General features: G+C 31.2%; 1 protein-coding gene across 1 annotated transcript in view; it reads left to right on the top strand.

Annotated features, from left to right (window-relative positions):
- LOC145314986 (putative receptor-type tyrosine-protein phosphatase mosPTP-1) overlaps positions 1-25,306 on the top strand; it is a 39,682-nt gene extending 14,376 nt beyond the window's left edge. The window contains exons 5-16 of the mRNA XM_080155054.1: positions 5,190-5,266; positions 7,106-7,170; positions 7,595-7,668; positions 8,359-8,408; positions 9,175-9,232; positions 12,724-12,774; positions 14,688-14,748; positions 15,278-15,325; positions 18,427-18,484; positions 19,459-19,544; positions 24,172-24,248; positions 25,277-25,306. Of these exons, the coding sequence (XP_080011180.1) occupies positions 5,190-5,266; positions 7,106-7,170; positions 7,595-7,668; positions 8,359-8,408; positions 9,175-9,232; positions 12,724-12,774; positions 14,688-14,748; positions 15,278-15,325; positions 18,427-18,484; positions 19,459-19,544; positions 24,172-24,248; positions 25,277-25,306 (735 nt within the window). The remainder of the gene's footprint in view (positions 1-5,189; positions 5,267-7,105; positions 7,171-7,594; positions 7,669-8,358; positions 8,409-9,174; positions 9,233-12,723; positions 12,775-14,687; positions 14,749-15,277; positions 15,326-18,426; positions 18,485-19,458; positions 19,545-24,171; positions 24,249-25,276) is intronic.
- Positions 25,307-25,716: the final 410 nt, after the last annotated feature.

Below are 25,716 nucleotides of genomic sequence, written 5' to 3'. Positions count from 1 at the left end.
AAAGAAAAAAAATTGTTAAAAAGGTTAAAAAGCAACATGATTTAAAATTGACTTACGGACTTTCTATTATAGAGTTGCTACGCTTCCTAAATCATACCTTTTTTATTAAATCGATAGGACAATTCTAACATGTATAAGTAAACAAAAAATCTAACCAAAATAATTTTTTTTAAACTTTTTTTCCCCCAATGGTAGTTGAATATCCACAAGTTTTCCCAATGGTAGCTGAGTATCCAAAAATGACCCCAATAGTAGCTGAATATCCACGTGGATACTCAGCTGGTATTGAGCCCAATTATATATTAAATGCCTTTCTTAATTCAAACTGCATATTTATTTAACATACAACTTTATTTGATATTAATCGAAATATTATTACTTGCATGTTTTACTAGATTGTCGTGTACTCTAATAAAGTGATACTTGCAGCTGTCTCAAATAAAAATAACCTCTATCCACCCACTCACCAAAACCATTCCCCCTCTACTATATAAATGAACTGACCAATAAATGAGATCAATATTAGCAACTTAAATTGACGACATTTTTCATTTGTCAATATATCCACGTTTTCTATATCCATTTTGATATTCCAAGATTGAACTCTGTAATATTTAAGTCTAAGCCCATATATCAAACTTTTTACCCTTAAAGTTTACATATTTATAAAGCCATGTTAAAGCATATAACACCTTCAACATTTATGTCTGAGCCGTGTAGGTTTAAATAAACATAAAATAAACAGACAGACAGATTTATTTTGATTGCTTTGCAATATGTGAGTCTTATCATTCTCAAATCAGGGATCTAAAGGGATAAGACAATGGTCGATAAATAAATGTAAACCTTCAACGATGATACACAAAATTACCCCTTCTGTAAATTAAAATTAGTGGTTGGAACGTTTGAACACTGAACTTAATGAAACAACCAATCAAAATTAACTTAAAGTCTCCAACAAAATTCACTAAAGTTTCCAAAGTTCTTAAGCCAATAAATAAGAAAACGTAATTATAAAATCTTGGTGACTAGCATAAAAAACAACAAGCCTATTGTCCCCTCTCTTTTTGTTCTGAAATATTATTTTCAAAAGCGCGGCTTCTCTATAACTTGCGAATGTTTGTCTATCCTATAATATAAAGTAGTTTAGAGTATAAAGTAGATTTCCTTCTGTAGTTTAAGATATCGGTTACTACTAGACTGATTGCGTTCTCCAATTTGTGGAGGCTTGATATAGTTCTTGGAATAGTTTTAGGCTATTTTTTAGAATTAAGTCTGGACTAGTTTTAAGCTTCCTTTTTAAGCCCATAAATGCAAAGGGCGCAGCAGCTAGAATCACGTAAGACTTAGGAAACCCTAGCTCCTATACTAGTATAGACACATAGAGTTGGCTTAATGTAAGTAACCTTTAGAATAAAGCTCTTTCAATTTTTATAATGTATGACCTAGAATATACTTCATATAATATGTGCATCAATTACACAATAGTTATTGTACATGTGTATATTTGACCTGTCATTTCTTACATTTCAACTAAAGAAATCAGGGAGGGAGGGGACATTGGGCTATCTATTACAATAGCCCCCAAAGTTTTCTTAGTCGTTGGCTTAACAACTTTCAGGACTTGAATTTTGATTGGTTGGCTCATTAAGTTGAGTGTCTCAAAGATTCAACTACATATTGTAATCTACTAAAGGGGTAAGGAATGTACATCAATTTATCGGCCATTGTCTTATCCCTTTTTATCCCTGTAAAGAATTTGTGTACTAGATGTTTATTTTGCTATGACTGATGGATTTGCATCCGTACAAGTAACTAAACATCTATAGCTAAGAAAATAATTTTATAAAGTCTATTTTTAGTATACAAATGTCTTCGCTTATATTTAAACGTTAAATTATACTTGTACCCAAAGTTTTAAAAACACGTTCTCTCATTTGTTGGGTACTTTTTATTAAATCCTGATTGGTTTGTATAAACTACTAGATTCCTTTATCCTTTCCCACATATATCCTTGCTTCAAGACCTCAAAACTGCAGGACTCCTCACTCAGGGGCCATAACTCTAGTCAAAATTAACCTTATTGGGCTTTCCATAACCTTTAACCTAACATAGGCTATAAAAATAAGCATACATATGTATATTTCTTTAATCAAAAAGTTGTTTGTTGTTTTTCAATATGCGAAATGAGGAAAATTTAGAGGGTATAGAGAGATTCTATTAAACCAATACATATTTAAAAATCTAGGAAAATATAAATTAAAGTTAAATAGAAATGATATTAACGTTTTAGAATTAATTTAATTTTCTCAGATTGAATAAAAATATAATTCCGAATTCTGAAAATTAATTATGAACCAAGTTTGAGTTTTGAAAAATGTTGAGTAGTTAGTGATTACCTAGAATCATACAATATTTCATGGATGGCAGACACCCAGTTGACCGAAATTATGCGCAATTGTAAAAAATCAGGAATCTAAAGGGAGAAGTCAATAACCGATAAATTGACGTACATCTCCAATGATGATACACAAGATTACCCCTTATGTAGATTAAAATTAGTGGTTAAAACGTTTGAATACTCAATTTAATGAAACAACTAATCAAAAGCCACTTAAGTTCACAAAGTTGTAAAACAAACAAATAAGAAATCGTTATTACAAAATTTTGGGGAGTAATAAATAGCCCTTTGTTCTCTCTCTCTCTCTCTCTGGTAAATATTCATGGGCATTTAACCACCATTGACATTGCCTTACAATTTTAGTTCATATTTAGTTTAAGTGTAGAGTCTCTTTATTTCGTTCATTTTAGTAAATAATTTTTTTAAAGAAAAACCCTTATGTATAGTGTATATTGTCTAAAATTGGAACTTGAACTAACTTAAGATAAGATAAGATTTATTTTCCTAAGGTGCATACAACTAGGGCGAGTTACTGATAAGGTTTACAATTATTTTTACTATTGGTTTCTTCCTGAAAAAGATTGCATTTTATAATAAATAAGTTTTCTGGCTGAAATAGATTGCAATATATATGTTATATTTTTATATATTTAATCACATCTTTAGATTTCAGGAATGTATTACTTTTATCAGTTTATTTATCTTACATAATAATAGGTTTAAGTATGTACCAGCTCAGGGCTGTATTGAATATTACGTCTACTCCTATATTCACATACATTTTAAATATACGATTACATGTTTTATAAATTATGAACACTGAGCAGCTGTGTCACGAGTGGATGGCTTAACCCTTCAGGGTTGTTGAACTGCGAGGTGTCATTGCAGCGCTTACCAAATCATGACATAGCTTATAATAGGATTTTTGCATGAATATTGATTACATACAATAAAATAAAATACTATGATATTCGCCAATAATACCCTTAACAACTGTCCCACCTTGCTTATTTCGGGGTCTCCAAGAATGAGATCCATACAATTATGTTACGGATGCCGTGGGATTTCTCCACGTTTCTATTCCCGTTTTAGACCTTTCCCTTGACCCACCCCAACGTTTCCCTGGATTAGTTGATTTTACACTTTAATGTTATTTTATATCCATGGGATATAACATCCCATTTCAGTAGGTACCTAATGACTTTTTCTCTCACTGGCAATTCCTTACATCCCTGTGACAATTGACGGATTAAGAAACTTAGATAAACATCAAGATTGAGATGTTAACAAGGACGTTAACATTATTGTGTGAAAATAAACAAAACAAATGAAATAAATAAGGAATAAAAAATAAAAATAAAAAAATAAAAAAATAAAAGGAATTGAAAATTGGAAGAAAGAAAATGTTTATTGAAATTGTTTTGATTTGAAAGAAATTTTAAAGAAATTTGTACCTATGAATTTAATTTTACTTAAGAGCGATTAATAATATTGAAAATGTTTTGCCATAAATATCCTAATTTTGAAAAGATTTGCTTCTTAGTTGCATCAGATTAAACTGAAATGAAAACATGGAAGCTCCTGATTTTGGTTTTGGATACAATTGGCTTATTTAAATACCGTACATCTTTGCTCTCAGTTATAGTTTAGCTTTGATTTTGTATGTTATAAATTCAACGGAATAGGCAAGACTTATTTATAAAGAAATATAAAAGTTTAAGTTATTTTGTGAATTGATATCGGAGGTGCTGCTGACGGCAGCTTCAGCATGTCCAGCCGGATTAGAAGAACATGTACCGCTGCCGTAGCTGGCCCTTGGGTCGACGTGGCTCTGCGTTTTCGAAACATCAGGGAGAAGCTTGTCTTGCTGTTGTGGCAGCTCGACGAAGAATCTGTTTTATTTAAAGAAGTGATGGTTCTTTATGACCATGTGTGCTATTTTGATCAGTATTTGTTCTTAAGTCGACCCAAGGGATTTGCCAACTACCTTCTCAGTATACTCCGCCTGCGGCATATCAAGACTGCGGCTGTCATTTGTGAGCAGCTCTGTTCTCGATATACGGAGGTGGGAGTCGAGTACACGACCTACTAGCCCAACTAGACCTACCTATCTGCCCTCCACAGCTCCTCCAGCATCTTCACCACTGATTGGTTCCATGTTCTAAGAAATGAAGATTAATTATTTACACATTAATGTTTGAGATATATGTTAATTATGAAATAAAGAAGAAATAATGTGCCTTTTAATTAATATTTTGTTTTAGCGTTCGTCAATGCTGCTTTTATAACTATGTTATGTACATATAAAAAACAATAAAAAACAATAAACATTAAACTAGTTTCCTATATTCCTTTCCCCCTATGTATCTAGGCAAACCTTCCAGGTTTTATGCCTAATTTTTTGAGGTTAAGATTGGTTTGTGCTTTTTTGTAGTTACGTTTTGGATAATGAAATAAGATAAATAAAATAAATAAAAGTAATAGAATAATAGATAAATTTAGGCAGAAAAATCACTGCGAGTTTTCTCAAGCATTCCCCTTCCTCCCTCCCTGATATATCGGGCGAACTTGCACCATTTTATGTAGTATATGAATCTTTTTACCCTATCTGTCTGTCTTCTGACTGTATTTGATGATTTTAAGCGTAGCTTTTCTACAATCAAATATATACGTAAATCAGGCATGTTAGAATTGTTCTATCTATTTTAAACTTGACATGATGCTTCCTATGAAAGATAAATCCATGTATAAACAATGAAATTTAAATAAATTTATCTTTTTTTTTTAGAATTCTGATCTGAAGTACAAAGTTCCAAACCTTAAGCCCTTCACAGTTTACTCTTATAGAGTTGTGGCCATCAATAGGTAAGAAATTTACATTCCATATCAATAAAATAACACAAAAATGGTCTAAAAATGAATCATTGCGATTTAAGCCATATCAAAAACAGTAGATAATTTCAAGTACTATGATTTTTATCTGTCTTTACGCCAAATCTTTAAATTTTATGGCTAATTCTGCTAAATAATGTAGCAATTTAAATGCATGACTAAACAATAAAATTTTACATCAAAATATTACCATAGTCTGGTTTAAACCTATTACTATAAATATTCTCATATCAAAAGAGTTAATATTCACTTTTTCCTGGTTAACTTAGCTTCATCAATTAATATTTAATTCTTTTATGGATTTAGACCCCTATATTCTTTTATCTAAGAAATAGTTACATTTAGGAGGGGTAATTTTTGCTGAGGTCAATACTTAAAAGAAAAGAACCAAATGTATAAATTCATATTCCCCCTCCCCCCTATCTCTGTGAGTTATTTAAGAAAATCAGAATATAAAAGAAGAAAATGTTAATTTTTTGTGAAGTGTTTTTGTAAAACTGAAAATATATTTTGTATTTTTGACGCAAAAACGAAATCACACCTCTTAGGAAAAGTCAATAAATTATCTCAAAAAGGACTTTATAGATTCAATCTTTTATGGTTTTTACAAAAAGAAAGAAAAAATACATCTGAATAATTGTCCGTTTTACAATCACACTGCTTTGAATTATTTTGATATTTTGTTGACTAAAACAAAAAAATGAAATATACTATATATTTAATTTGGCTCCTTCCCTATGGAATATTTATTAAATCTTTTAACAGAAGAAAACTGTCTTAATAAGTCTTATATAAAAAAAATGCTATCCGAAAGGCTTTATGTTTAACCCCCCCCCCCAAAAAAAAAAAATATTTGTTGGTAGACTTTCTTCCATCCACCCTACCCAATATTTAAAGCATAAAGCATCTCCTATGCCTCTAAGGGCACAGTCGCTTGTTTAATTTAAGCGGTGGAAAATTTGAGTAAATTACAATCTCATAGAAATTGCTATCATATTTATGTTAATGTTTGTTTAAGTTTAACCTAAATATTCCCCATCTATAGAAAAATGTTTCTTTGATGATACAAATTAGATTTTTTTTTGAAAATAGAATAAATTATTTTAGTTGATAGTGTCCTTATCTGATATTTTAACTGAAGAAATAAATATTTTTGGAATGGCCAATAACCTCTCAACAAAGAATATATAAAAGCCAGCGTAAATCTCATAAGCTACCCCACTTAAAATAAGAACCAAATCAGCTAAATAGTTTGTTACGTCTTTTATTTGTTGATGATTTTTTTTAAAATAAAGAAATACTTTGTTCAATAGGTATAATTTTTCCCGCTTCTTTGTACAAGCACCATATAAAACATGACTGTTGATTTTATTTTTGCATATATATCTTATTATACTTTTTATAAGAAACTTTATTCAAAACCATCCCTAAAATAATTCGTTGTATGGGTATGTACAATTAATCTTAAAAACAAACTAGATTTAAAATATCTTATTAAGTACCTTTTCAATTTATCAAAATTAAAAGAATGTTTACTTGGAAAGTTTAGCTATCTTCCTTTAAAATAGATTAAAAGCCTTCCCGTGACCTAGTCAATGCTTTCCTTCGAGCAGAAGTTGACCTGTTGAGCTAAATCTAAGCGGACAGAAGGCCATACACATATTCAACCTTATAAGGAAAAGCATCATTTTTCTTTGATTTAACAGTAGCAGCTAATATACAAAGTAAAAAACGAAAAGAAGATGTTATTCAACAATCTAAAAATAGATTAATATACATTTATTCAAAAAAATAGTTTCAAATTTATTTTAGAATGGGAGCATCAGAGCCCAGTGAACCCTCCTACCTTATGATGACCGCCAGAGAGTTACCTTCAGGTAGATAGATAGATAGATAGATAAATAGATAGATGGGAGCATCAGAACCCAGTGAGCCCTCCTATCTTATGATGACCGCCAGAGAGTTACCTTCAGGTAGATAGATAGATAGACAGATAGATAAATAATAGGATGGGAGCATCAGAGCCCAGTGAGCCCTCCTACCTTATGATGACTGCCAGAGAGTTACCTTCAGGTAGATAGATAGATAGATAGATATATAGATAGATAGATAGATATGTAGATAAATAGATCAATCAAAATTATATTAAAGTCCCCAAAGTTGTTAGGTTAACTAATAAGAAAACGTTATTATATAACAATGGGGACTAGTGTAATAAACAGCCCATTGTCCCCTCCCTCTCGGTCCTCTACTAGTTTTATGCTTAATTAAAATGAATATCTAAAAGTTATTATATTTTAGGAAAAGTGAGAATATCAGAGGCGTACTCTGGTAAACCAGACAGTATCTTTGTTTCTTGGGACCCTATAACACAGGTAGGTAGATAGATAGATAGAGAGAATATCAGAGGCGTACTCTGGTAAACCAGATAGCATTTTTGTTTCTTGGGACCCTATAACACAGGTAGATAGATAGATTGTTTTCATAGTTTTATTTCAAGGACGCCTTTTATAGGTCCTGGGCTGGTTTTCAGATATTTTTCTGTTAAGATTTAGGTTGCCGTAAAAGAGTTGGGGCTTAATCGCTAGTGATTATGAATTTTATCCCTTTTACGTCTTTAATAATCTTAAAGGACTAGTTAAGATTTATTTTTTATGGCTGCAAGTTTTTTTTAGATAGATCAGGTTTTCCAAGAATATTTGAAATCTTTTCAGAGACTTTATAAACTAGGATGGCAACACCAATAAGTAGCGAAGCAAAAGAAAATGATGGATGGACAAAAGTACATGGGTTTATTATAGAAAATGACAAAACCTTTTGAAAAATCAAGTGTTTTTGTCTTTAGAAGCAAGACCGACGAACCGAGTAAATTAAATACTGGGAATCTTCAACAAAATTTTAGCTATTATACAAGGCTAATCATAAAGAAGCTCTGCTACAACATTTATGTAAATTGTTTTTAAAATAATTAAGTTGGTTCAATGGTTTGGGTTAAATAAAAACTTAAAGTAAAAAGAGAATGTCGATAATTTTACAGATATGATTTACACGTTTGTTTTGTTAAGGAAAAAATTCACGGCGAGTTTCTTGGGTATCGCGTCTTCTGGAAAGCAAGGTAAAATATTGATGCTATAAAACAAAACGGCAGCCGCGCGCCAGCTGCCTGTAAGTCTCAGGGAAATCGACCTTTACTCATTAAAAATCAGCTGAAAGTGTAGACCTGATATAATATGTCAGTTCCTCTTTTTAAAAGAACTAGCGGCTACTAGGGGCACTTGAGGAGGGGAGAGTCGAATTTAATCACCCAATTTTCCAAATTTTTAATTTTAGATAAAAAAAATTAAAATTTTTTTTTTTTTTGGGGGGGGATTTTTCATTTTTTGGAGTGGTTGGGGGTGTTTCACCCCCCAAGAAAATAGTTATAAACCTTCCCGGGACCTATGAAAAGCTACCCTGTTAAGGAGAACCCGATTGGTTCAGCGGTTAGCGAGATCCTTTGGTACAAACAAACACACAAACATCCTGTTACTTTAGTATAAGAATTAAAATCCTCCAAATGGGTTTAATTATGAGCTTAGTCGTGGCTGACGAGCCCTGATAAAAACAAAAAGAAAATTTAAAAATTTATATCAAGGTGTTTTAATCATAATCTTTTGGTTGTGACCAAATTGGCCGTTTGGAAGAAGGGAGGGGGTGAGGTTAGGTTTGATGTGTAACAGCCACCGGAGTGAAAGGACTTCCCTTTAATTACATATACCCATGCTTTTACTGTTAAATCTCTCTGTACGACGTAAGTGCCTGGTAAAAAATATTTTCCACTTTCTATCAAATGCGCTACAAAAGTCAAACAAGCACAAATTCTTAATGTTGAAATTATTTAGGGAGGAAGATGGGGAACTATCCAGACAGGCAGATATCAAGAATCCAAATCAAACTAAGGTAAAGAAAACCAAGTTTAATTTAAATGCGAGTATTTTGTAAACAAATTTGTAATATTGGATGCTTCACCTCTAGTGTCTTGGGGAAGGCGGAGGGATGTCAAGAAAATAACCTCTCCAATATATCTACATAGCTCTCTAAAAAATAACAACACAAACAAACCAGCAATATTTAAGATCTTAAACTTCAGACATTAAACCTTTAATCGAAACGATAACGTCTTTTATTTCACTTTATTTTTGAGTTCAGACTAAATAACTTTATAAACAGATGTAGTTTATATAAGAGATCTTAAGGGATAGATCAATGAAGACAAATTGATTAACATCTCCAATGATGACAAACAAATTTTACCATTCTGTAAATTAAAATTATTAGTTAAAATGTTTGAACATTACCTGTTAAGAACCATACCATTAAAATTAGGAATACCAACAGTTTTAAACCTACGAATAAAATAAAACGGTTATAAAACATTGGGTACCACTGCGATTTACCTCCCAATGTCCCTTCCCTTTCCGAAGTTACACTAAAATGAACTAACCAACCCTGAATATGTTTCATTGGCATTGCATTGTTATATAAACTATGTAGAATAATAATGGATATAGGATATACGTGGATATATTGACAGGGGAAAATGTGCGTGCTAATATGGATCTCATTTATTGGTCAGTTCGTTCATCGTGTAGAAAAGAGGGAATGGAGTAAAGAGGGTGGAAGGGAAGTATCGTTATTACAGCCATCTGCGAGCATCACTTTATCAGAGTACATGACATTTTGGTGCAACATCCAAATAATAATATATCCAATTTGTCAATATAATTAGGTGAAGGTTAGGAATATGCATTTATAAACATATTATACAAATGATGAACATATCTATTATTAGTAGCGAAGCTACTTTGTAAATCATCATATTTATAAAATTCAAAGTTTTTCTTAATATTCTAAAGCTAAACGTAACGCCGTTTACGAGATCTTAAAGGATATAAATACACACAAATTACTACTTTAGTACATTGGATATATGTGCTATATTATTATTCCTATAATTTGGTGATTTCCCAAAAAATCCTAGTTGATCACTGATAACACCCCCCCCCCCCCATTACTTCTTAAAATAATTTGAAAATGAGGGGGGGTGGGGTATGCCTATTCACTGCGGGACTTACATAGCACCCGAAATAACCTAAAGTAATAAGCAAAAAAACGAACCACCCCCCTCACACACACACTTAATCTTTATAAATAGGGAGGGGGGGGGGGGTATCAGTGATCACTAGGGTAATTTATGCGAAAGTACCTTATACAATCTTAACCCGAATTATCTATTTTTTCTGTGAGATATCTGCAGCAGAGATTATTGTTTATTCATTTGTAATCAACCACAAAAAGGAATATTGTGGGGCTACTAAGAAAATACAAACAATGTTTTTAAAAATAATTTACTGGAACGCTGTCATTTTTACTTTCAGCAAAATTAAAGTTGGATATTTAGTTTATATAATATATAACATTCAATAGTATATCATAAATAAATACATCTAACACTGATATTTATATTTTTCATCCATTAATCCTATTATCGGATAATACACGGCAACGATGTTGAAAAGAGACTATCCAAGGAAAAACACACAGCTCAATTTGTAGGAATATATTTCGATTAAATCACATATAATCCTTGTCAACCTGCACAAAATTAACCATATTTCATATATTTATAGTAAAATCAGATATATATTTTGAAAAAAATTAGGTTATTTTAAAGTAAAGAAACAACAAAATAATGAAAAAGTGCTCGAAAATACAAAGAAAAAGTTAAATGTATTAGGATGAATATGGTTATCCCTTCTATTATTCTTTACTGTACAAAGGTTTGTTTGAAACTGAGCAATTTAACCGCTGGTTTTGGTGTAAAGGGAAGGGGTAGGGAATCCTATTATCCCAATATGTAAGCTTTTTTTGTCTCGCTAATTGCTGAACCGATATTGTTCTCCTTTACAGTGCAGCTTTTTATAGGGTCTAAGATAATGTTTTGCTATTTAATTTCTATAAATATGTCAGTGTATTGTTTAAGGCTATTTTTCTGCCCTTCCATATCCCTTTGAAAATACCGTTAATGTTATCAAGAGTGTTCATTTTTTTCAGAATTATTTCAGCTTTAATCAATTCTGATCAAATAAATGCCTTAGCTTAGGTGTTATAAATAACGTATGGTTTAAAGTATATCTTATTTTATCAATAGTAAGCAGAAAATATAACAGGGTGATTTTTCTAGAAGCATATTTATACATGATCCCTAGATTTGTACTGCAATATTGCCAATACTACTTAGTACTTGCACTCTTTTATTTCTTGTATGTTTGGTTGTTCATATGTTTTAGCATAGATTTATATATAATATGTATTAGCACTATTATTAATAATATGAAGATTTGTACTACAATATTGCCAATACTACTTAGTACTTGCACTCTTTTATTTCTTGTATGTTTGGTTGTTCATATGTTTTAGCAAAGATTTGTATAATATATTGTATTCTTTTATTTGTTGTGTTGTTCATACAAATTCGCGATTATTATATTAAATAATTTAGCTGTACTATACAGATGGTATAAATATTGACTTTGCTTTTTTCGTATTTTTGTATAGTTTTTCCATTCTTTGAGGTGCCTTTAAACACTTCATTGAATAAACAAATCATCTATATCATTAAAAAACCCATAAAGCATGTTTTATGTCAGATTTTAAGAACTCCTGTGTCATATATTTAAGTTGCAGACAAGTTTAAGTTTTTACTCTCAATTACTCTCAATTATTCTGGAAGAGTTAAGAGAACATTTATTAAAACAGTTGCAATTGAGAGTCCACACACAGAACACTTCTGGTTTGGGGTCGAGTCTTATTAGACCAATTCAGCTACTTACAGACATCCTACTACTTCAACGAGTTTGCACAGGCAGATATTCCACCTCTTCAAAGTGTATAGTTAATTAATACATTTGTATTAATTAAACAGACAGCCATCCTACTGCTTTGGTGTTCTTACACACAATCAGACATCCCGCTACTTCAGAACTTTCCAGCATATTAAATCAATAGTTTTGAATCATTTAATGTATTTAACCATTGCTAAATAAAGTATACATATTTAATCATATTTACCCAAAACTGCATTTAATCCAATATAAATAAATACTTAAAAAATCTGTTTGTATTTTGAATTGAATATTGAATCTACTCTATCGTTAACTTGTGTAAGTCTGTCTACATTTCACCTGATTTTCACACATGAATAAGTAGACTACTAAATACTTGTTCGAAGCATAATTAATATAGAATTTTTTTTTATTTTAAAGTAGAAAATTTACATAATTTTATAGTCTTTATAAATGATACATATTAATAAAGTGGGATGGGGATTCCAAAAAGGGGGGGGGTACATGACAGAAAGTATAACTAATTTTTTTATTTTTTTATTTTAGATTAGTTTATCAAATCTTCGACCCTACACTGCTTATGTGATCTCAATCCAGGTAAAGATTCATTACATGAAAATAAATTTAGTAACTACTGCTCTGTAACTCACTTTGTCTTTACGTTTGTCCTCTAGTATGTGACATTATTAGAGAAATGCTATTTTTTGGCTGCCACTTTAGATATACTGCTGATTTTATTTTGTAGAAATCCTTTTTTATCTATTATACCACTTACTTGGTCCGTCGGTCTCTTGGTCCTATAAAAATAAATTTTTATAAATGTTTCGTGATTTTATAATATGACTTATGTCCTTCGATCTCTTTCATTTTTGCTTTTTTATGATCACTGAACATCTATCTAATGATGACTTGTATGTGCTTTACTACTTATTTTATATGTTGTCATCCTTGGTTTCTACTATTTTTTTTTGTTTATTCAGCTTTCCTCGTATATTAAGATTCTAAGACTAAAACCAATGTAAGCCCTGAGGATTTTTACTTTAATATTCGGGGTAAATTGTGTGTAATACGATTCTATAAATAAATCTCAATATGGCCGTTGACCAGTTTTAATACAGCGGATAATAATTGGTTTCGAAGCCATACTAGAAAGGAAATTTAGGTGGCTATTGACATAATGATCCTTGTATAGGCCGATAGGGGGATGATACATAATATCTGTTTCATATTACAACTATCTATTTTTGTCATAAAACTTTTGGATTAGCCCATGAAGAGAGGGGAAATTGAACTTTGAATTATATTGGTACCCAAAGTTTTATAACCATCTAACCTTATATGTTGACTCTAAAACTTTGGGTACTTTTATAGAATTTGATTAGGGATGTACATTAATTTATCATCCATTATCTTATCCCTTTAAGTTCCTGGCTTCACCCCTATTTTGTATCCATTGGATCACTTGACCCTAATTACAGATATTATAAACAAATATCTTTCTCCCCTGTTAGAGGTAGTGTTACCAGGGATCTAAAGGGATAAGACAATGGCCGTTAAATTGATCTAAATTCCAAATGTTAATACACAAAAGTATCCCTTCTATAGATTACAACTAGTGGTTGAAACGTTTCAACTTAATTATTCAACCAATTAAAATTCAAGTCCCCAAAGTAGGTAAGGCAACGTTGTTATAAAACTTTTTGGACTGGTGTAATAAACTCTCTTCTCTCTCTCAGCAGATGTACTCTATAATTATATGAATGTATCTTTCTTGTTTCTAGACGGATTTAAGAATTCAAAAACAAAATTGGCCTGAAGTAAACACAATTTATGAAGTATTTAACAATTTGTTTCAATAAGAATTTCAATTATAAACTTTACTATTTTTTTTTATAACCAAATTTGGTAGCTTTCTTGAATATAATTGTCCTTGTTTGGCGAAAAAAATGGTTAAATAACTTATATAATATTATTTGATAATATTTTGCATTTTTTTCAAAACTATTTTACAAAGAATTTATATTTAGGGAAATGCAGATATATTAAAGTAGCACATCACTCTTTAACTTACTTATCTAAAATCACAAATGAAAAAAATATTTAATTTAAAAACATGGGTTTTCTAATATTGGGGGGATATATTATATTGGGATATAATAGATGGGAGCTGTTCTATTATACGGTGCCATAACTTAAATTTATGTAAGCTAAACTATTTAGTTAATATCTTTTCTAAAGGCCTAATCCCTTCTTATATTCATGTTTTCAAATATTGGTCCTGGAGTGGGTGTGGATGAGTTTGGCTCAACCAGTCTCTTTGGGGGAAATCCTCCATTTGCTTAATATTGCTGCTCTTATGGACAAACTTATCCTTGCTAAATATTTATAAATATTTCCGATAATTCAAAAAGTTTACTTCCTAATTTTGTAATATTCTACATATTTATAAAAGACTGATTCTAAAATTTACTTTAAATCTTAACAAAGTTAATTTATATATATTTTGTTAGGTTCTTAACCCTCTTGGAGCCGGGCCCAGCAATACAGTTCTAGTTACAACTAAACAAGGAGGTAATCCTTATACTAAAGTAACATGATGTCTATGTGTTTGTGTGTTTGTACCGAAGGATCTCGCTAACCGCTGAACCGATCGGGTTCTCCTTAACTGGGTAGCTTCTCATAGGTCTCGGGAAGGTTTATAAAGGTTTCACAAGTGCCCCTAGGGGCCATTGCCCCCTAGAGTCCTCTAGGGGCATAGCCGCTAGTAATATAATACTGGGCTTAGCAATACAGCAACTACCTGCTAGGCCTTAAGCATACTTGACTAAAGGAGTTTAGTTGACCCTTAACTTTACATTTCGGTTTTAAATGAAAAGTTGTTAAGATTTTTTTGGGGTTGTTTTTTTTCAAGGGCGACTTATTTCAGATAGTAAAGTTACACTCCCCAAAATGATTATAAACCTTCCCTGGACCTTAAAGCATCGATGTAAAGAAGAACCATATCGGTTCAGTGGTTAGCGATACAGACACAAAGATACACAGACAGGAAGACATCATGATACTTTTGTATAAGGATATCTAAAAAATGTATATTTTTCAGTTCCTTCAACTCCAGCTAATTTGAGTGTTACTAGTGTTTCACAAACAGGCAATCATTTTCATATATAAAAAAAACTAGAGGCTGAGCCCTTAACATCTAGGGCACTGTATATTAAAAGGCAGAAAGGTGCTAGAAAATAGCTAAAAACTAAATAAATACGAAATTAAAATAGCCTAAAACCATCACAGAACATATGTGAAGCTTACATAAAATAGAAAACCCAATCTGTTCAGAAGTTATTGAGATCTTAAGCTCCATACAAAAGAACTTACTACGTTATATAATAGGATATTATCATAAACTATACAGTTCAAATTATTGAACATTAAGACATAGTAATTAAAGAATTTTTAACAATATACATTCATATTTATAAAGTTTGTTGTGTCCATTCATTTAAAAGCTATTTATTTATTAGTCTATCTTTCTTTACAAAGCTATTTGTCTGTCTGTCTATCTGTCTGTCTGTCTGTCTGTCTATCTGTCTATAGTTGGCTAGTGTCTCAAAAACAGGAAATTATTTTCAATCCAACTTTAACGTTGTTTTCATAAATAAGCAAGAATTGTTTTGTTTTTAATAAATCCAACAATTTATGATTTAATTTTACGACTTTTGGTCTAAATGGTTTAATCCTCCTATTATATAAAGTACCAAGTACAAACCGCTTTACTGATATGGTTCTCCTTTAAAGGAAAGCTTCACTAAGATGGTTTTAGGCTATTTTATTTGTATATTAAGTCTGGTTTTAGGCTATTTTTTGCTCATCCAAATCCCTTTACATATAGAGCCCTAAGATTCTAGTGGCGCAACCGCAAATGTAGATAAAATCATCAGAGTTTTTTGCGTAAAAGACTGTTTCCCGTAAAAAAAAATTTAGACTAAAATATATTTTTGATGGTGGTTGACGTAAAACTTTTAACTTTTAACTGTAAATTTAAATTTAAACCTAAACGAAAGATCAATATTAACAAAATAATCGTTCCCTAAAACTGAAAAACTGAAATTTTCTAGATATAAATCGACAAACAAGCACCAAAACTCCACTACTTTAGCATAGAGGACACAAAGCATGCAATTAAATTCATTTTTTCGTGTAAATGGATAAACATGCGACTTTCCAACTTTGGTCAACTGTAAAACCAATAAATAAATACTTTTATACTTTTTTGGGTCAAATTGTTGGCACTGGCGGGTGTTATTGTCTGGTACAAAATAACAAATTTTCATCTAACAAATAGACAATTATGTCCATGTATAGCGCTATTAATGAAAAGGAACAGTTTGTAAATAATTGAATAGTTTGGTATTTTTATTAATCTATCTAAAATTTGGAAAATCACAGGAATATTACGCTTTTTGTCTTCTCTGCAGAGTATAAAAGAGTATATAAGGTTGGAGGAAAAAGGGGTGTTTTCCCCCCACAAACTTAGAAATTTCTCATTCATTCACCTTGAATTAAAAATACGAAAAATTACCCTTCTCAAACCTTTGGAACCTCACATCTTAACCCCCTCAAATTAAAAGCTTGAACGTTGTTTTATTTTTGATCGGTTTCAATGAAAATATTTAAATTGTAAAAATAGCAGCAATATATGAACGGACATTAAGTTTGTTAAAGATCAAAGCTAATGCCAACATTCTAATCGATATATAGGTACTTGGATGTTGCACCAGACTTTCTTGTACTCTGATAAAGTGATACTAGCAGCTGGCTAAAATAACGAGACCCACACCCCATCTCATCACCTCCTACTGGATATACGAACTGGCCAATAAAAATGGGCCATATTAATAACCTAATTTTACTACAAATTTTCCTTCATTAATTTATCCACGTATTCTATATCCATTAACATTCTGTATAATTTTAGTCACCTTGACCTTATCAGAACATTTGATTAATCTTATTAATTTACATCATTTTTTTTCTCAATGTTTTCAAGAAACTCAAAATGATTCTCAAACTGTAAACACTAGAGGGTGGGATATGGGTTCTATATTAAACTAGTCCCTAAAGTTTTATGATAACGTTTGTTATTTGCAGGCTTAACAACTTTATTGAACTTTGATTTGTTGGTTCATGAAGTTGAGAGTCCAAATGTTTTAACCACTAATTGTAATCTACAGAAGGGGTTATGCATAATTCTTTGGAATGTACATCAATTTATCACCCATTGTTTAATCTCTTAGATCCTTGAGGAACTTGAGGAAGATCATTGTTTAATTATTTTAAAATATCCTTTGCTTTTCCTGATTAGAATTAAACTGGAAAAATATCATATTGCCATGAATTACAAGAAGAAAATGTGAAGAGTAACCAGAATATAAAATACATCGGACACTAGAACTATTAAAATTTGACCCTTCATTTATAGGATTTTACAATTAATCATCATTTAACTTCATAATTGTCTATCATACTGTTCTTAAGGACAGATAGACGGACATTTTGATTAATTAAGTAGCTTTGCTACTAAAAAGAATACTAGTGGCTCCTTGCATCTAGGAGCTATGTATTTGAGGATTATGGAAAGTGAGACAATAGCCTATAACCAAACATAGATATAAGAATTAAATAGCCTAAAACTATCCAGGGACCTATTAGAAGTTTCCATTAAATAGAGAACTCAATCAGTACAGTAGTTATCGACAAAAAACCTTACTACTTTATGAATATGGATATTCTGAATTACCTCTAGTTACATTTCACATATTGCTAAAATATAACCATGTGGGAAATAAGATTAATTCCCGGGACAGACATATCATCAACACCTGATCTTTGGTGACATCTATCTATCTTGCTAGCCTTATATCTATCTTTCTATCCTATATATACATTATACAGCCACCAATTTATCTATCTTAGAAATAAATGTATTTCTAAGGCAGACATATTATCTTTATACTTGATGAACTATCTATCTAAATCTTCAATTTCTCTTTGTCAAATATTATTGAAAGTAATCTGTGAAAAATGTCATAATTATGCGTACTTGTAGTAATTATTTCTAGAATATTTGTAAATTTGAATTGCCACGCTTCTCATGACATAATTAAACTTGATAACATGTGTCACAATAATACATTTGTTTCCTATGGATGTTGTCATCCTTGGTATATATATTTATGAAAATGATTGAATTAGACATATCACTCTCCTGGTATAAGCCTGAACATTCAAATGGAAAGATTATTGGTTACAGGTAAATATTATCCAGCTTCCAAACCGGTTAATATCCTCTGGATTAGAACCGGTTCTCAGCCATACTTAAAAATCAAGTCAGCATCGTAGTACAGATTTTTTTCAGGAGTATTAACATAAAAATCATATGATGAATATCAGTTTTGTTAGCCAGAGCCTTCGGCCCCTTTGGGCAAACAAGCCTGGTTTTAATCTAATAATGTTTAATGTTAATATCCACGGAAAGGTGTTTTTAATATGATGAGGTTAATAAATATTTTTATTACTATAATATTTCTTTTTGTCTAAAAAAGAGTTTTCTCATATAATTTTTAAACTTAATCTTAAAAGTGTACAAACACAAAAACGTGTTTTGTACGTATTTCTTGGAAAAGAAATACGGTTTCATATTCGTTTCATTTATATTTATTTTTCGTCTATATTTTTGTCAATTAGTAATTTATCAGTCTTCTTTTTCAAATTAGGTAATTTATATTGTAAAACCAATTTTATGCTATTAATTGAGTCCTATTGGAATAGAGCATTAACAAGTAAATGGGATTCTGAATTGGGAATAATTAATCATAAAAAGTTTTTTTTTATGTTTTAATAATGAAAAAAAGTGGATATAAGTAAGCATAGCTGACATATTAGTCTACTAACGACGTACAATAACAATTGACTATATGTTAAAATTAATATAATAAAAAAAACATTTGTGTCATGGAAAGAAAACGAGGTAGCGGGTTTCGTCGTGTATTTTCAATGTAGCTTTTCTCCTATTCCTAGCCCTTGCGAGGGGCTCTATCCCTGCGGGGCCTATTTCCTAAATCATCGGGGAAATCCTTAACATTTACCTAACCTAACATAAAATAACCTATCAAAAGCTACTATGAAAATACGACGAACCCCGCTACTTCGTTTTCTTTAATCTAAACCTGACAGGGCGTAATTTAGTTATAGAGAAGCTACGCTGTTTATAATTATGCTTTTCAGGATTTACTACAACCATGGACGTGATGCAGAAATCTACACGGTCAATACTTCTTCAGATTATAATATCTACAATATTTCTCATCTAAGTAAGTTTTTAATTTTTTTTGTATTTTTTTATAGCGAAGCTTTTCTTGTATTCGGGTTAGTCTGTCCGTCTTTAAGTCAAGGTCAGTTAGCTCTTTCCGTTGATTTAAGCAGGTTAGAATTGTCCTATCGATTCAAAACTTTGATTCCTGTAGTAGTTAGGTACGATTTAGAAAGCGTAACAACACTATAATCTTTACCAGAATGTCCGTATGTCCAATTTGAACATGTTGATTTTTAACTTTTTTAACAACAAATTTTTATTTACTATTTGAAGCTCTTGCTTTGTGTCATGTATAGTACAGAAAGCGAGATTTAATCCATAAAATTCCTCCTGCTACTGTTTCAGCATTTTATGAAAAATGTAAGTTACAAATTCAGCAAGAAATTGTTCATAAAAAACAGGGATAGACTTTCTGAAAATAAAAGTTTAGACATCAAGACTTTTTTATATTAAAACGACTATACCGTTGGTGGCCCGCTCGTGGGAGGTGATAGTTTCGAATCTCGGCCTAATACCGCGTCATGACTAAAGACGTTAAAAATTATTATACTGCTGCTATGTCAGGTGCGCGACATAAATAGTTAGAGTAGGTTTAGTCGCGGATGCCGAGCCCTGAGTGTTACTAAAAACCACAAATTCTAGTAAGCTATGTAGCATTATTAACAATTTAATCTGAAAATCGACTTCTTGACTGAAAGAACTTTGTCTATAAGTTCTTACTTTGCTAGTAACCAAATAGCACTTTTGTCCACTTTTAAAAAAATCTTTTTTATGATCAAACTTGTTACATAGCAAACGCAGGTACTTTGAGTAATTTTCTTAGTTATGACTAACTTATGTTATGCTTTAATTGAACATGTTAATATTTACACGGCAAATTCTTCAGGGATCTAAAGGGATAAGACAATAGCCGATGTGCACCCCCAATGTTGATACTCAAAGTTCCCCCTTCTGTATATTACAAATAGTGGTTTAAACATTTGGACACTCAGCTTAATGAATCAACCAATCAAAATTAAGTAAAGTCCTCAAAGTTGTTAAGCCAACGAATAATAAGAAATCGTTATTATAAACTTTGGGGACTAGTGTAATAAACAGCCGATTGTCCCCTCTCTCTCTGAAACACTTTTTTAGAAACCTTTTTTAGATCCTTATTCCTTGTTGTTGCAGATTAGAAAAAAGTAAAATATATTTCCTTGTCCGTCTAGCTCACTTTCTTACATATGGTTAAAATACAAAACTACAGATTTTTTGCTGCCATATCTTTAATATTAAAAGCTTTTCTATAATTAGGGTAGGTCCGCCTGTCAGTCCGGAACGGTTATCTCTTTTGGTTAATTTAAACATGTTAGAATTGTCCTATCGAGTTCAATGCATGACAAATTTCATAACAATTAGGTATGATTTAGGAAGCGTAGCAACTCTAAAATCGTTACCAGGTAGTCAAATTTTTTTTAATACAACAAGGTACAATGTTATAAGCAAAGCATCTCTATAATCAAGTCATAATAATGTAAGTAATTCCTTAAACATAATCTGCTCATTTTGTAAGTTCTATGTACAAGTGTTAATGTTTGTTTGTCCTACCGTTTTAGATCTCACTTTTATGGATGTTATCATCCTTGTTTATATTATAATTTATAGCTTATTTCTACTTTATAGTTAAAATTGATAATCAATAACACGATAATTCAAAAGATGGGGAGTATATGAAAGAAACCATTAAACAGTATTTCTCTTATAATTGTTTAATTGGTTGTCACATAAGGTTTCCTGTAAATATATTTACACCGTTTTCTAACTACAATTTTGAAATTTTAAATAAGGAAAAGGTGCGAATTTTTGTGGTATTTTCATGAGGTTAGAGGACTATATAGGTTGAATTTTTCCGTCCACCTGTAATCTTTTTTGGACGATAATACCAACCCCTCCTAAAAATGTAAAACTTATTTTGCCAAACCATTCGATAGATACATACATTCATCCTTCCCAACTCGTTTAGCCAAAATTTCTGCTTAACCGCAGAAACATTTTTACACAATTCATAGAAGAAAAAGATATTGCTTACATTTAACCCTTCCTCACCCCCCCTCACCCTTCCTTATCCCTCCTTGTTCCACTACAAATAAAATTATACTTTTAGTTTTAGAAAAGAATAAAGATTTTTATAATATGTAAACTTTTATTAAATAAAGAATATCGTTATGCATTTGTTATAGTTTCAAATATTTGATAAAAAATTCTTCTGAAACTTTTTAAAAATCATTTACTTAATAATATACAAGAATGAACGGACTAACGGACGGATTGACAAACAGGCATTACTTATAAATTAGGTTTGGCAGAGACATCCTGGTAATTTTTACGAGCCGCAGCCACAGTTCAATTCGTCTGTTTGGCAGATGTATTTCAAATGACTTTTTCCTCCATTTTTCCTTTTGTCCGATAGGAATTTTTTGTCTTATTAGGTCTTTTGTTCATTAAGTTTTTTTTGGCTACATTAGGTATTTTTTGTCAGATTAGGTATTTTCCAATTGGTCTCATGTTTTTTTTAGGTATTCTGTGTTTATGCCTTTTGTACTAACGCCGACAATGGTGGTTTCATGCCGAAAATATAACAACTACCTATATCTCCCTATCTTTTTTGTTTGTTAAAGCAGTTCTTTTATTTTTTGGTTGAAGGTTTTTCGATAAAATTTTGCATTTCTCGACAACCCCAAGGTGCAGCAGTCTAAAAAATAATCAACTTTGAGAACGGATATATAGTAAAGACATTATGACTATGAAACATATTTTTGTTTATGTTTTATTAAGACTTATGCTTTAACGACAAGCTTTTATGTTTATAGTTTTATTTATATTTGAAAACAGGGAGAAAGGTGACAAACTATTTAACAAAAAAAATTTATAAGTATTTAAGCAATGCTTAATATTTTTCTAAGAAAATTTAAATCATATCAATAAATATCAGTTTGAATGGATATAGAATACGTGGATATATTGACAAAGGAAAATTAGTCATCCATTTAGGTTGCTGATATGGACCTTATTAATTAGTCAGTTCGTTCATCCAGTAGAGGGGAGGAGATGGAGTAAACAGGGTGAACAAGGGGGGTATCGTGATTTTAGCCAGCTATGAGCATTACTTCATTAGAGTACCTTTAAATCTGGTGCAACATCCAAGTAATTATATATCGATTCCAGTTCGCCTGATGAGAGAGGAATACAAATATTTATTCCAAATGACATATCCCTGCCTCCCTGATAAGTAATAGTCTGACTAATGGTCAACAATTTACATAATGCTTTCTTGTGACAACAATTTAGGAATTGTTCAACAGTAAACTTGACAACAAATTTATAGTTGGCTACATTAATAGTGTTCCTATAGTTGATCAACACGTCGCGCATCAGATGGGCGTCGGGAATGGGATAGGTTCGAATCTCGGCTTAACACAGAGTCACGACTAAAATCGTTGTAAATGGTTCCTACTGCTGCTATGTCATTTGCGCGACCTATATAGTTGGGGAATGATATGGCCCAAAAACAGATTAAACACATTACTGTTTGGCTTCCCTTAGTTATCCTGAGTTGTTGGGTCTGACGTTAGAATGTCATGGACTGCAGCCCCGCCCGTTTGAGGTAATTGATAGGAAATAGTGTTCCCATGAATGTCTTAGCTCAATGTTTAGTAGTGAATCATGGAAAAAGAGGGGCCATTGAACTGTTTAGTAACATGAAAACATTCTTTCAGTTGTTAGGGTTGAGGTCTGATTCCACAATCGACAGGTTTTAAAAGCTGAATTTAAATCAATTGAATTTGCTATTTATATACATTGTATGAACTATACTATAACAAGTATAATGTCTGAGAAATGACTCTTTAGTTTTCAACATACTGCTTTTTGGAAAAATTATAAAGTTATTAGGCATTGAAATATGTATAATGAATTATTAGATTGCTAAAGTTTGTTAATTTTTTTTAACTTCAAAAATGAAAGATAAGTTAAAGTCAGAGAGGACAATAGGCTGTTTATTACACTAGTCTCCAAATTTTAGAAAAGTATTTTTGTATTTGTTGGCTTAACAACTTTGGGGACTTTATTGAATTCTGATTGGTTGATTAATTAAGTTAGGTGTTCAAACATGTCAACCACTAATTTTAATATATAGAAGGGGTAGTTTTGTGTATCATCATCGGGGATGTCCATCAATTTATCGACCATTGTCTTATCCCTTTAGATCCCTGGATTAAAATGATAGTTCCTACATAAGTTGTAAGTAACAAAGCGAGAAATAAATAGAGAAAATAACCTCTAATATAATACATTTATTTTGTCGTATTCAAGTAAATTTTTGCTTAAATTCATAAGTAAAAGCTTTTATGCTGACAAACTTTTATAAAAACTGGTCATTTCTGTCATTGTATATTTATCATTCGTTGAAAAGATTTAGACATTTTAAAAAGAATTATAATTAGTGTACAACAAAATCTACTGAGGGAATTTAGACTGTAAAGACTGTGTTTTAAACGATTTAAAGATAAGCATCCCCCCCCAAAAAATGAAATTTTTAATAAAAACGATTTCAATAATAAATTATCTTTATGAAACTTTTTTTTTAGTGCCGTTCACGAGATATGAAATAACTGTGGCAGCAATAACGGCCTCGCTGGAAGGTCAACGGTCGCAGCCCCTACAGGTATGTCAATGTATATTAGCGTTTTTTGGAGATCACCTGAAATTCTTGGTAAAAAAGTTTTGATACCGCTAGCTTGAAACAATCTTATTTTGAAATTAGTAAGTTTTCCAATCTATTTAAAAAATCACTATTTTAAGACCTAAAGAAGTGAATCAAGCAATATTAGCTTGATCGTTTCAGAAACAACCTTTCAAGTTTTGTAAAAGTTTTAAGGGATCTACTGCAGTTCACGGTAAAATATTGCTGGTAACGAATATTGCTAAAAATTTATGAATTTTAAAGGCTGCTAGCTGCCAAACGGCTGAACGTACAGATCATGCTCGCACACTGATTTAAGCGGCATAAGCAGGTCTACAAATAATCTGGAATAGCCATAAATCAATAATGCATAATTATCTCGCAGTGCAGAGAAATGCGCGAAAAAGACCTATTTTACGCGGTTTTTCTTCAGTGAAGCTTTCCCTGTGCATCATTGGATTTTGGCTATTCCAGATTATTTGTAGGCCTTCGTATGCCGCTTAAAATGGTGTGCGGGTATGATCTGTACGATCAGTCGGTTGGCAGCTAGCAGCCTTTAAAATTTATAATTTTTTAGCAATATTCGTTACCAGCAATATTTTACCGTGAACTGCAGTTGATCCGTTTTAAGTATTTAAGCAATGGAATGAAAGAGTATGTTTATGAAAACTTTAAATACCAATAAAATTTACGGTGTAATGTCCCTTTCCTCCCTGATATTTACGGTTATTTCTACAAAGATATACAAATATTGGCGATATTTCATTAAAATATAAAAAATATTCATTAAAAATATTAAATTCATACCTCATTAAAAGTTAAGATTTCAATAATTATTTAAATCAATTTATAATCAATATTATAATATTATGAAATTAAATTATTCTTTATCTCTAAAGAAAATTTATTATTGGATAACTTGTAAATATTATTTAATAAAACTTTTTTGAAAAATAATTTGTCAAGTACGTCAGAAATTTAATTTTATTGAAATTTATTTTTAATTTCAGATTATGACTGATGTCGCTGGGCCAGGTTAGTTTTTTTTTATCATGAAATAGTTTTCCAGTATCCCTTCGGAAAAGATTTATATCCGTTTCTCAGCCATACTGAAAAATCATCGGATATATTTAGTTTTCTACAAATATGAATATGTAAAATCATCAGATTGTTAGCATGTGCATTCGGCATAAAATTGGTTTTATTCTTAAGATTTTTATATCCGTGATACGGGACAGTGGAAAGTTTCATGTGTCACGTCATTAAATACTTCTTTTATCCATTTCTTTTCTAGGGGTTTCCTTTCCCACTTCCCTTCTCATCCTTCCAGATAGACGTATTTTTATGACGTCACACATGACACTTTCCGCTGACTACAGCTTATTCGTATGACCAAAAACAATCATCACATACTATGTCCTTCTGTCTGTCTTTTATGCACCCTATTTCA

This window comes from Acartia tonsa, chromosome 3 (assembly GCF_053477335.1).
Source record: "Acartia tonsa isolate MP-2025a chromosome 3, ASM5347733v1, whole genome shotgun sequence".
NCBI classification, from domain to species: Eukaryota; Metazoa; Arthropoda; class Copepoda; order Calanoida; family Acartiidae; genus Acartia; species Acartia tonsa.
This window is presented reverse-complemented; position numbering and strand designations above follow the sequence as displayed.